Genomic DNA, 13082 nt, shown 5'->3' on the forward strand with positions numbered 1-13082 from the left:
TTTTATTAATACCAACGAGGTATTATATAAAAGCATTCCCATAGAAGCAAATTCAAAGAAAAAAGAAATTTCACGATATTACTCATCTAGTGTAACTCATTTTCACATGTACTGAATATATTGAATTCTGATTTTTCATAGAGTATAAACCACAAACAATTAATAAGAGGCTGTTTAAACTTATAAAAATGTTATCAGTACCCTAGCAATTCCATTTTCATATAGTCTCCAAAGGTTTATGATCCTGGGATATTTTCCAGCACAGAAAAGATTTGAAGTTTGGTCATAACTGCATGTTATGAATCAGTGAAGAGTATTTTAGTGTAGTACTGAAAAAACACATTTATTCTTATCTCATTTCTTTTTCTGTGTGTGTTTGTTATGTCATTTATCTTTAATTCAATTTTTTTACATATCCAGATGTACTTCATTTTTCTTCATAAATAGTAAATTCACTTTCAGATGAAATATCAAAGGCAACAGTAAATAAACTAAAGAGTAAAAAAAGAAGTTATTGTTGCTGAGGACTCTGTATGTCTTTGGGGAACTATCATACTTTGTGTACTAGGATTCATAGATTTGCAAATAAGCCATAAGTTCCCAGCCACCAGTTTCGTTTCTCTCCTGATAATAAATGAATCCCTGGGTACTCTTTGATATAACATTAGAATCATTTTTTATTTCAGAAGCAAAATTTTACATAGACAACTCATAGCTGTCTCCTCTGTCTAGATGACTGATCAACCTGATGTCTATCAGCATTTCTCAAATGCTTCAAATTCTATTAGCTAGGGACCCCTTAGGCACTGTGATGAGATTTGTCAACATGAAAAGAATGATCTGATTTGGTAAAAAACAAGTTCATAAAAAATCCAAGGCTTGGATATTTGCACAGTAAAAACAAATACTTTGTAACATCATGTACCACAGTCTTTCCTTTTTGAACAGTAAACTGTACTTGTGATGGAAACTTTAATATGGAGACTTTTTGTAGATGTCTGGAGTACTCTCCACTGCCTATAAGAGAATTTGGCCTATGTCAAACTTGGAAGTTTGCAGCATGATCTTTAAAAATGGAGTAAGTAATTTTTTTTCAACAAAATTATCCCATCCTTTGATCATGTGATGACCCTCTATATTGCCCTCTCCTGGCTCAGTTCTTCAAACATAACATAATTCTGTTCACCTTCAAAGTCATTCCCAGTCTATCCCTTCTTCCATATCTTTGTGTTAACTCTATCTCAAAACATCAGTGTTCAACATCAAATGACTCCAGCTTTCATGATGACTGGTATTTCTAAACAAATACCACTGTGCTTCATTTCTGGTTTAAAAGAAGCTCTTCTTGGAAGTATTTGAAAAAAGGTTGTCTTTATCCAAACACATCCTGCATTAAAACTCTTATTTGTTTAGATGCCTACAAAAATGTGAAGACAGCTGATGAGAACTCTAAGTAGATAGACAATATTGTCTCATTGGTTTCTCTTGAGGGTTAGTATCTACATGATATTAATTTTATTTTTAGTTAAGATTTAGAAAATCTTTTTATTTTGAATATATACTATATCTCACATAACAACATACCGATCCATCATTGCTTTACCAATGTGTAAGTAACAAAAAACAGTATTAAGGCTCAATGTAGGTCTTCCAGTGGCTTTTTGAGTTTGACATTAATGTATTTTATATATGATGCTCTTCAGTATTCTCTCTTTTTGCCCAAAAGAGGAAAATGGCATGTGGGTATTTTTAATATCATTCTATTACTTTAAATTTCTGTGCTTTGGTTTTACTTTTTTATTCCACAAACACATCAGGCAAGTCCACTTAACATTTGGAGTATATCTGAGGAAGTATTTAAGTGTTTGTACTTTCACTAAGTTATTCATTGGTTTTAAATTGTTTGGATGTTTTTTAAATAGTTTCACCCTTCTGTGATAGATGTGAGCAGTGTATCCTTGATGCCATTAAGAAAAACAAATCTTGAAGGAAAATACATGAAGTTGTGTGAAAACCAATCCTTTTCAACACAAGTAATTTTAGGAACACTTAAACCCTCATACAAATAAAGTCTAGAACAGCTGACAAACACCCTAATACATAATGAAGATTGACCCTGTTAACAGGGAGCACCAAGAGCAAAGCTGCTCCATGATGGGAGTCATGAACCAGGATCCAAGGGTAACCCCAGTGCAGGCAGTGCCATCACTAAGCAAGGCACAGTCCTGCAAATTCTAAACAGGGTGAGCAGAGCCAGGGGCTGGTTCATGGAGCAGATCATCTTGAGTGCCATTACACGGCACGTGCGGGACAACCAGGGGATCAGGCTCAGCCAGCATGGGTTCATGAAAGGGAGGTCCTGCTTCACTAACCTGATCTCCTTCTAAGACAAGGTGGCTCGCTTAGTGGATGAGGGGAAGGCTGTGGTTGTTGTCTACCTGGACTTTAGTAAGGCCTTTGACACTGTCTCCCACAGCATTCTCCTGGAGAAGCTGGCTGCTCACGGCTTGGATAAGTGCACTCTGTGCTGCGTTAAAATCTGGTTGGATGGCCGAGCCCAGAGAGTGGTGGTGAATGGAGTCAAATCCAGTTGGCAGCCGGTCATGAGTGGTGTTCCTCAGGGCTCAGTGTTGGGGCTGGTCCTGTTCAATATCTTCATTGATGATCTGGAGGAGGGGTTTGAGTGCACCCTCAGTAAATTTGCAGATGACACCAAGTTGGGTGGAAGTGTCGATCTGCTGGAGGGTAGAAAGGCCCTACAGAAGGACTTGGACAGGCTGGATCATTGGACCAGGGCCAACTGCATGAGATTCAACAAGGCTCAGTGCCGGGCCCTGCACTTGGGTCACAACAACCCCATGCAACACTACAGGCTTGGGGAGGAGTGGCTGGAGAGCTGCCTGGAAGAAAAGGACCTGGGGGTGTTGGTTGACAGCCACCTGAACATGAGCCAGCAGTGTGCTCAGGTGGCCAAGAGGGCCAATGGCATCCTGGCTTGTATCAGGAATAGTGTGGCCAGCAGGACCAGAGAGGTGATAGTGCCCCTGTACTCAGCACTGGTGAGGCCACACCTCGAGTACTGTGTTCAGTTTTGGGCCCCTCACTGCAAGAAGGACATCGAGGTGCTGGAGCGTGTCCAGAGGAGGGCAACAAAGTTGGTGAAGGGTCTGGAGCACAAGTCTTCTGAGGAGCGGCCGAGGGAGCTGGGGTTGTTTAGTCTGGAGAAGAGGAGGCTGAGGGGAGACCTTATTGCTCTCTACAACTACCTGAAAGGAGGTTGTAGTGAGGTGGGGGTCGGTCTCTTCTCCCTAGTAATAAGCGACAGGATGAGAGGAAACAGCCTCAAGCTGTGCCAGGGGAAGTTTAGGTGGGATATTAGGAAAAACTTCTTCAGCGAAAGGGTAGTCAGGCATTGGAACAGGCTGCCCAGGGAAGTGGTTGAGTCCCCATCCCTGGAGGTATTTGAAAGAAGGGTAGACGTGGTGCTTGAGGACATGGTTTAGTGATGGACTTGGCAGTGCTAGGTTAACGGTTGGACTCAATGATCTTAAGGGTCTTCTCCAACCTTAACGATTCTATGAACAAGGTCTCTCACTATCCTGAGGCATCACAAGCAATGGAGCAGTTCCAGCGTCCATCCATGGAAGGAAGTTAGAAGCAGCAGAAGAAAGGACCAGAGACAAAGCTACAATGTACATACAAGCAGTCCATCCAAAGAGAAAAATTACTTACAGTGTGGGCTAAGTCCACTCTTGAGAGAGGGCCAGAGACAGGACTGGAAACAAACACATCTACAGAATAGCTCAGGCCAGATCTAGGTAAATACAGCTGAGTAGAGCTGAGCTGAAATGGAGATCAATGGGCAGGGTGTGTGGGAAGGTCCCAGGTGCAGCTGATCAGGGCAATTAGGGCCTATTAGTGGTCTCAGGGCCCTGATATCTGCTTATCTTAGCAGGGTCAACCTGAAATTATGAAATTATTATTTCTGCTACACAAAGGAAGGCAATTGGGTTTAGTTGGTTTGTTCACACACCCTTTCTGTGTTTGAAACACCTGCTTACATTTTCATTCATACAATTCCTGTTTTAACAGGGCAAGGTCATCCTCTGACCACAGCTCATTTCTGCTCCCGCATCTCCAGCACCAAACAGGGCTGGGCTGGGTGTATGGCTCAGGGCATCGTGCAGTGCAGCCTCTGTGGGGCCTCTGGCTGGCTTTTTCTGCTATGGGAGACTGATTATCCTTGGCACCTTGTGCCAATGTAGCCTGCCGGTCAGATATACAGCGTAATCCCATGGACAGAGATGAGCCGAGCTCTGGGAAGTTTACAGCTGAAGAGCCACAGACTTTGTCTGAGTTAAAACTCTTTCAGAGAAGCTAAGCCAGTGTAGTGGTTTAAGGCAACATCATATAAATCACTTTCAATCTGGAATAAGTGTTCACAGAAAGGTTTACACTGTATGAAGTAAATAAATGAAAAATACAATTGTTTTGGATTTTGAACTACTGCAATTTCTTACACAGAAAAGACCTTGAATAAAAGGAAAATTCACGAAGTGTGTAGAACAACAAAGTTGAGAAAAGGAAATATCAGTTAAATTCACTAAGGCTGCACCTTGACTGCCTGTCTTGCTTTTTCATAACTGCATTTTCTGCAAAGTAAGCAGAAATGTTACTCAGGATGATACTTCTCTTACCTAACACAATAACTTATGTTGCTTAGAAAGCAACAAAATTACACCATTTGTTCTCAGGTACATGACTTGAATGCTTTATATTTACATACATTTTACAGAATGGTGGACAGTAAGGCAGGAGTGTTGTGAAGACAACCTTCAAATATATTGTTATTGTTTTGGATACTATTTGAACTGTAAAAAATCCACTTGGCTTTCTCATAAATACTTCATTAGGATTACATTAAGTAGAATTTTAAATAATTTGCTTTTCATCTGGTCTGGGAATAGAAAGAATCAACTTATGTCTTGAAGTAATATTTCCTCAAGTAAGGAGTTTTAGTTAAAAAACAATATTCTGAGACATCCTTTTATTAATTGTGATCATCTGTCTGCCTTTGCATTGTCAAACTTTATATTCCATTATGCCTATAAAACAAAAGTTGGTATAAACAGTATGTAAATTAAACTTTGTATTTTGATATTTTTGCATGTGTTTTGTAATTCAGATAGAGATGTTAATAGTAGTGGTGGCAATTAATAAGAGATACTTATATAAAATGTGTATTACATTGAGAAAATAAGCTCTCAGATCAATTCCGGTTTTATTCTAATGTCTGAATGTTATATTTGGGAATTATATGAAGTTAAACTTATTCTGATAACAAAACAAAAATCAGTTTTGTGGATATTCTGCAAAATCTAAAAATTGTTCAATTATTCCAGATAAAGGGTGAAGTTAAGCTCTTCAAGTTAAGCAGAAATAAAACATCCAAAGTTTAAACCACTGAAAGGTGCAAACTTTCAATCTAGTGATCTTACAGAGTTGCTCTTACTTTTGAAGTGAAGGAATATTCATCGAGGCTTCATCCATTATATTTATGAAAGGAATATTTCTTTGTTGTCTTTGATCTCCAGTTATATCTACCTGAGAACTTCAGAATGTCTCCATTTGCTGAATAGCATGATTTTTTAAACAGAGTAAGTTACATCAGTAGCAGTGGTCAAGGACTAAATATCTTTGCCAAATTTTTTAGCGTGAACTTACTCAGGTCCTTAGGCTCTTCTCAAGACTTTTGTGCTCCTGCAGAATAATCTGTCTCTTTTGTGTCATCAATGTGCCTGTAGAAAATGTTGCTGTTAAACACTACGCCATTCAATTTGCAAGAGTGACAGAACTTTCCTAAGCAGCTGTAATTATTTGTTATATATTTTAACTACACTGCAATTTTATACAGGATAAAACGCACTATAGAGTTAATAGAAGTAGGATTGCCTCATGATCAGTTTTAACATTCTCTTTGTACTTCAGAATTAGGTGACATGATCCCTGTAAATTGTTTAGGAATTCAGACCCTGAGCTATGATTTATTAAATAACTAATTAAATATTACAGTTTACTCCTAATTATGTTTGGATGTGTTGTATTAATGTTAACCTTAAAAGTGCAAACCCAGAAAATATTTATATTAACATACTTTGATGTTGAAAGTAATTTGTAGCCAATTAGTGATTTTTATCTGATGTTCAAAGAAGGTTCTTATCATCCATTTCAAATGCATAGTTGAGATTAGCTGCATACTGAAAAAAAAGGCTTCTCTGTACATGATGTCCAGCTTTTTTTGTGTCTTCAATACTCAGAAAATATGGTCTCACAGTAGCTTCATAGATTCTTTCATTCTCTCTGAAATATTTAAAAAATACTGTCCATATATTGCCTTTGTACTCTGAGGACATGAGTTCTTAAATTTTCCCAGCAACTATTTGCAAGAAGTTTTGGGACATGCCATTTGTCAGGTGCGACTAGAAGTTTAATGGCACTCCATGTTATGGCACATAACCTAGAAGAGCTAGTTATTGTCTATAGTACACAAAAAACAATTACCTTTATTTTCACTATATGTACATTTGATTGGCAGAAATTGCACTAAAACATGAAGGGTTTTCCAAGTTTTAACATGATTCATAGAAAAAAAATACTATTCTCCTAGCCTTTTCTGAGATGTACAGAATTACCAAAACTGCACTGTTAACTTCTAGATGAAAAATAACATCAGTTTTTCATATCTGTAAGTAGTATATTTTTCAGTGGTTAGATAGCACAATTAGAAGGAAAACAAAAGTGATCTTGAAGGAATGGTAACAGAGATGCATAGGAACTAAATCTTAGCTGCATATGTCAACAATACTACAAGTTTGTCAGGAAAAAAAACAGTGAACTCTGTATTTAATGTGTTAACAGCATTTTCAACTGAAATATTTCATAAATATTGATATCTTTCTAAATCATTCTTCAAGTACTGTTAGCTAGCACAACTTGTAAATCAGTCAGTGGTTTTCGCAAATATTTTCATCAGTTATGAGAAAGGTATTCTCAATGCTTGGTAACTCAGATGAGGCTGAGTGGCATGTAATTGTTTCTTTGTCAGCTGAAGTAATTTAGCTGTAATAACAGCCTCCAGCATAAAATCAGCACCATTGTTATTAGAGCAGGGATTTTTTTCCCCCCATTTCATTGTTCTCCTAAATGAAGGATGGAATTCACATACGTCTAGCATGGCCATAGGTAAATAAAAGCAAAATGCCTGAAACCAGATAGTTTTGTGTTAACCAAGTATAGCATGTATATCTCTACTGTACAGTACTAGTTTGGACATATGGGATTGTCTAAATTGGAACTTAATCCCTTAATCTATGAAGTGTTGCAATATAGATTAATACATTAAGAAAAACTGCACTCACTGAAGTCTCAAAACAATGGGGGTTAGTGATATGATATCGGAAATGAAATTCAGTTTCTGATGCCACTAATGAGAATTTCTTAGCTATATGTCATAGCAGGTATTTATTTTTTTCCAAATGAAGATGTACAATAAATTATCTTTTTCTTCATCCTTTCTCATATTGACAGAATCATTATGCTTCCTGCCAGACTTGGAATGGGAGAATGTCTTTGACTTCTTTCTCACCTTTTCTACACGCAATCAGGTTTTGTCACTACTCCTCAACACAGCTAAAGCTCCAGCATTTGTCTCATGTCCCAAATGCCTCTAGCCTTCATTATTTCATAATCCTCTCAGGACTCCCCAGGTGTTGTATCATTTCATATAGTTCAGTCAAAACATGGCCACAGAATTAACCTTTTGATCAGGTGTCATTTTGCTTTTCAATTCTTCAAAGGGTTCACCTTGCCCAGTACATGCTATTTTTTGTTCCTTTTTGGAAATACTCCTCAGTTTACAGCTGCCCTCTGTGTCTTTGTTCTTTTCGCTTATTTCCTACCATCTCATCAGGATTTCTAGACTGAATGACCAATTTATGGTACTGTTATAAAACTGTTGCAGCTGTCTCTGCTTACTGTCCATTTCATCCCCTAAGGACTATTTTCTTGAGACTGAATACAGGATATCCTATGTTGCATTAGATACTGACATTTAGGAACTGAATTTCACCCTAAATGTTCAGCTTTAAAGTACAGATCTGTAGTCAGAAGCCTACATGTAGTTGACCCATTTTCCTGCTGAATGCCACACCCAATTTCCTATCCCAAAAAGAAAAGAAAACCAAAGGAGATGGATAAGAACAGTTGACAAGGAATTCTAGTTATACCTGTTACAGTCATGTCTTAAAATTATAATACTATCCAGTTTGGTAAGATATTTTTGCTGCCTTAGATTCAAGAGGAAATCAGAGCCATCTTCACATAAAGGCAGTAAGAACTTCACAAATCTTGGATATCATGAGTAAATGAGGATGATCTCATTCCATTATTTCCTTAAGAATTGCATTTGCTTTATTTTAACCTATTATCTATTAGGAGTACACAACAACTCAAGGGAGGTGAAAGAATCTGTTTCAAGGAGCTTTTCTTGTACATGCTGCTGCTTACCCCTGGCTTGTGGCCAGATGATTTTCTAGAGGAAACTTTTGTTTGTGCTACTCTCCACTTGTCTATGTAGAAAAGAACAGATGCCAATTCATTTCCATTTATCTTCCTCAAAAGAGACCTACCATAATCAGGGACTTAACTGTGGAAAAGGATCTGAACTAGAAAACATAAGGAAAGCAAAATATCAGAATTAGATCAGAAAGGCTGCACATAGTGCTGTTACCTTATCAGGACTTCAAAGAAAATTTTAAAAAATTAAAAGAACTTAGGAAATAATTTATATTTTGGCCAGTCTTGACTGTTTGTGTTCCTCACTGGTGCCACAGCCCACTCTAAGCAGCACTCAGCAGCTGCTGCTAGCAGATAGCTTTTTAGTTTACCGAGTTACCTGAACTCTCCCTGGTCTCTCTTTGTGTCTTCCCCTTTTCATCCAGATACATTGAAGTCTTATGGAAAATGCAGAGCATGTTTAGAAGCAGGAAAAAACCCTAATAGGAGCCACTCGGTCTTAAGTTTATGTGTGAAAGAGAACCTTGGTGTTACTATGGGCTTCTCCAATGAAGGCCTTTTATATCTAGTAGATTCACAAAATACAGGTTTTGAGAGCTGTCTTGGTTCATATGATGGTATGACAGGGTATGTATGTGTGCTGCAGATAAGAGACCAAATATTTTCTGCAGTGCAAAGAATTCAAAGGAATTTCAGCATTAGTTTTGGTTTTATCTTCTTCTGTGAGGTTCACAGAAAGCCCAGCATGCTTTGTACACTGCTGACCTGTGATAAGTACTGAACATATGATTTGCCTCTGTATTCCTGTGGCTGGAAACAGCTTTTCCTGTTACAAATCAAAGCAACCCCTATTGTAGATGACAAATCTATATTTCACTATACTTCCCAACTTTGCTCTTTATTATTTCATTCCCTCTCATCTGTATTTTGCCTCATTAAATATTCTCCAGTGACTTGATCATCCTCCTCCTTTGTATTACATGGAGAAAAAGAAGTATCCAGTACCATAGTACTGACAACTTTCTGTAGAACATAGGCTGAACTCTACTGTTACACATAACTGTCTGTAAATTAGTGTTGGCCTGATTTTCACATGCAATGATACTTCGCCATTCTTTTTCAAAGGAGATAGTGAGTGAAATGAAAGAAAATGATTGACATAACTGAACGAAAATTGCCTGAATATAGTAATTTTGTATAATGGAGAAAAGCTCCAGGATTATGCATACCCTCAGTAGGAAAGCTTTCTATTTTCCTGATTGTCATGCTTCCAATATTGCCTGACAAAATGGACTGTCTTGTAACCAATGATGCAGAAAAATTCATGACACACAGGATGTCTATCAGTATCCCTGTGTACTCAATAAGTGCACCTTGGCCAGTGGCGTCAACATTTAGACTATGACAATCCCATAGTCCTTTTTCATTACAAATGTGTCTCTATGATTTGAACATGCCATCACATTTGTCTTTTTTTTTTTTTTAATCTAAAATTCCAGGAGAAATATGTTCTATTCGCATGAATGAGTGTCTAGACAGACCCTGTTGGAATGGAGGAACCTGTGAAGAGAACATAAATGGCTTCAAATGCAATTGCCCCTCTGGTAAGCATTTATAGTTTTTATACAATTACTGGTGTCCCGATCCAATGTCGGGGGAGGTTTTGATACGATCCCAAGGACGAGATTAAGATGCAAACGAGGTCAAATGCCATACAACCTTTTGACTTTATTTTGGTGAACGAAGGGGTGAGGACCGGGTAGGGAGACGGCAGGGGGAAGAGAGAGAAAGAGAAAAAAAATTGAGCAAAAGAGCAGGCAAGAGAAAAAAAAAGAGAGAAAGACCGTGCTCAGGTGGGTGAGAAGAGGGCCACGTAGGGGAACTAGCTACCGCCACTCCAAGTCTGGCGTTATCCCGTCGATCAAAGGTCCAGTCGGTCCAGCCTCTGTGTCCGCAGGAGCAGCTTCCAAGGAGTGCACAGGGTAGGAGTAGAAGAAAAAGAGAACCTCAAAAGGCGCATGCGGTCCTTTTATAGGGCCATGCACATGCGCAGAACGGGTCTGCGTACATGCAGCTTGCGCTTCTGCTTTTCGCGCCCTGGTGTCTGCGCAGGCGTATGTGCAGTTCATGGCCCCGCCTTTTGCGTCGTGGCCTCTGCTTTTTGCGCCCTGGTCTCTACGCAGGCGTACGTGCAGTTCATGCCCCCGCCTTTCATGCCCTGGTCTCTGCGCGGGCATCCTGTGGTGGTTTTGTCGGGGGCTAGATGTCGAAGCCAGGAGATGGCGGTAGAACGGCAATGTCGAGACAATTCTGGTTCCGTAACAGTCCTCGACAACTGGTTTGGCACAGTGTGTGAGTTCCACATTTGTTACTCGGGTGCTATAAAGTCTTGTATGGTGAAAACATTCTGCTTACATTTTGAAAGGTACACAGCTAGTTATTTAGACTAATATAAAAGAAAATTTTCTCAATGAGTGTCCATGACAATTTGCCTATGACTAATTTTTATAAATAATAGATTACCTAGATTAAAAAGTACTTGTAGTACTGGAACACACTGGTAAAGAAATATGACAGAACTGGAGATTTCCAATTATTTAGTGTCTATTTGTATAGTCACCTTACAGCAACACATTCCTTAAAAAATGTGTAGGTTTTAGGCAGCAAAACATGTTGAAATTGAGCAAACATCCAAAATCCCCGTTTTTGGAATCCTGTTCTGCTGGTCATATTGCTCACACCTAAAAGAACTGAAGACTGCTCTAAAGTATGTATGACCTCAATCTAGATGCTTGACCATGTTCACTTTGTACCATCTGAAGTGCACTTAAGTATCCAAGATATTGTATGAGGCTGGAAGATATGGTACAGGATATAAGGGACATCTGAGATGGATCAGGCCAGGTAGCAGTTGAACTAAGCACACAGTGTAAAAAGACCCAGCAAAATAAACGGAGAAAGAAATACAATGTTGAAGATATTGCTTTGCTAATTATATATACGCTGTATAATTTGGGATTTTGTATGTTATTGTATGTTGACTAAGAAAACATAGAGAAGGGTGGGTTAGAAATTACTGACCTTACAAATCCTTTGACCAGGATCAGCACACTTTGTCCATTTTTTATAATCATTGTGGCCAAAGGAGTCTGGGGTAGAGATTTAGCAACTGGTAAGTTCATTCATAAATATGGATAAGAAATTACTGATAAATTCTAAAAAGATTTTTGTTTTTGACATGTGCATTTATAAGCTCATTGTTACCATGGAAAATATGGTCAGAAAAACTAATTTTATACAGTCATGGTCTAAGAAGTCTTACAGTACTGGGGTGTTTAGAAGAGAAACTGATAGTGATCAGTAAAACCTGGAAAAGTCAGAGTACTGAAACACAAGTCCCCAACCATCCTTTTCAAGCAAAGAAACTGCTTTTAAGAGTACTTTAATGTACTTAATATCAAGAGATCCTTAAATGCTTTAAGCACAGTATCCTGCTGAGCTGGGAACTGAAGACTATACTGGGTTATATTTTCAAAGGCAAGATGATGCTTTCATGTTTGTTGCTTCATTGGGACAAATGTAGGCATGTGTTCAAGTGTTTTACTGAATAAGGGCTGTAGCTAAACATTAACACAAACATTTTCTCCTGTCTTCTGAGATGGAGATTCTCACATTCAATGCACTGTTTTGCTATCCCATGTTTAACTCCCATTGGTGTTCACTGACAGTGTTAAATACAGTGGATTTTAGACCAAAGCATCCTACACCTCCTTCCACAGATCTGAAAGGAGATCCCTTTCATGCAGCAGAATGTGTGTCAGTGATAGGAAAGAAAATTGCTGGGACATTGTCTTAGTAGGTCGCTTGTGCCTCTTTCTTTAAAGAAAAGTCAGTCACTCTGTTGATGGACCTTATCCAATTTTTATTATCCTTCTTGGTGGTTGTGTGTGCATGTATGGTTTGAATGTCTGTAACTATTCATTCCTTTGTGCTGTGCCTCTGAGGTTAATCCAGGTATTCACCTGGAACAATGAGGTTTATGTAATGGACACAGATACACTAGAAACTATGAGTTTCATTCTGTTGACTCTACTAAAATACTGTGCATAGCAGTGATTCTTCATCATCATCAGTCGAAGGATCAAGTAACTCACAGTGAACCAGAGGTTATCTGTAGAAATGATCAGTTATTTTTGAAAAGAGTTAAGACTTTCTGTATTAGTATTTGCAGCTACATTATTAATATAAGGGCAAGCTGCATTAGAGAGGGGGAAAATTTTGTAGTGATGTGCATACCTAACAATGAGCTGAAAACAGGAGAATTTTAATCTAAATGTGATACAGGTTCCCTTTGTGCCCTTAGGTAAATTAATTAATATCCCAGTTCATATTCTCCACATGAAGGTGCAGATAAATAAATGTAACCATCTCACAAAGATATTGCAATGTTTAAATAGATAATGTCTGTAAATTGCCTGAAAACAAAAGTCGCTACATTACTAGATATT

The 13082-nt window shown here is 38.3% G+C and overlaps 1 protein-coding gene across 1 annotated transcript in view; it reads left to right on the plus strand.

Moving 5' to 3' along the window:
* EYS (eyes shut homolog) overlaps positions 1–13082 on the plus strand; it is a gene marked incomplete at its 5' end in the record, with an annotated part of 904266 nt that overhangs the window by 125319 nt on the left and 765865 nt on the right. The window contains one exon of the mRNA XM_082305491.1: positions 10074–10178. Coding sequence (XP_082161617.1) covers positions 10074–10178 — 105 coding nt within the window. The remainder of the gene's footprint in view (positions 1–10073; positions 10179–13082) is intronic.

The sequence above is a fragment of the Platalea leucorodia genome, assembly GCF_965183815.1.
Source record: "Platalea leucorodia genome assembly, chromosome: 3".
NCBI classification, from domain to species: Eukaryota; Metazoa; Chordata; class Aves; order Pelecaniformes; family Threskiornithidae; genus Platalea; species Platalea leucorodia.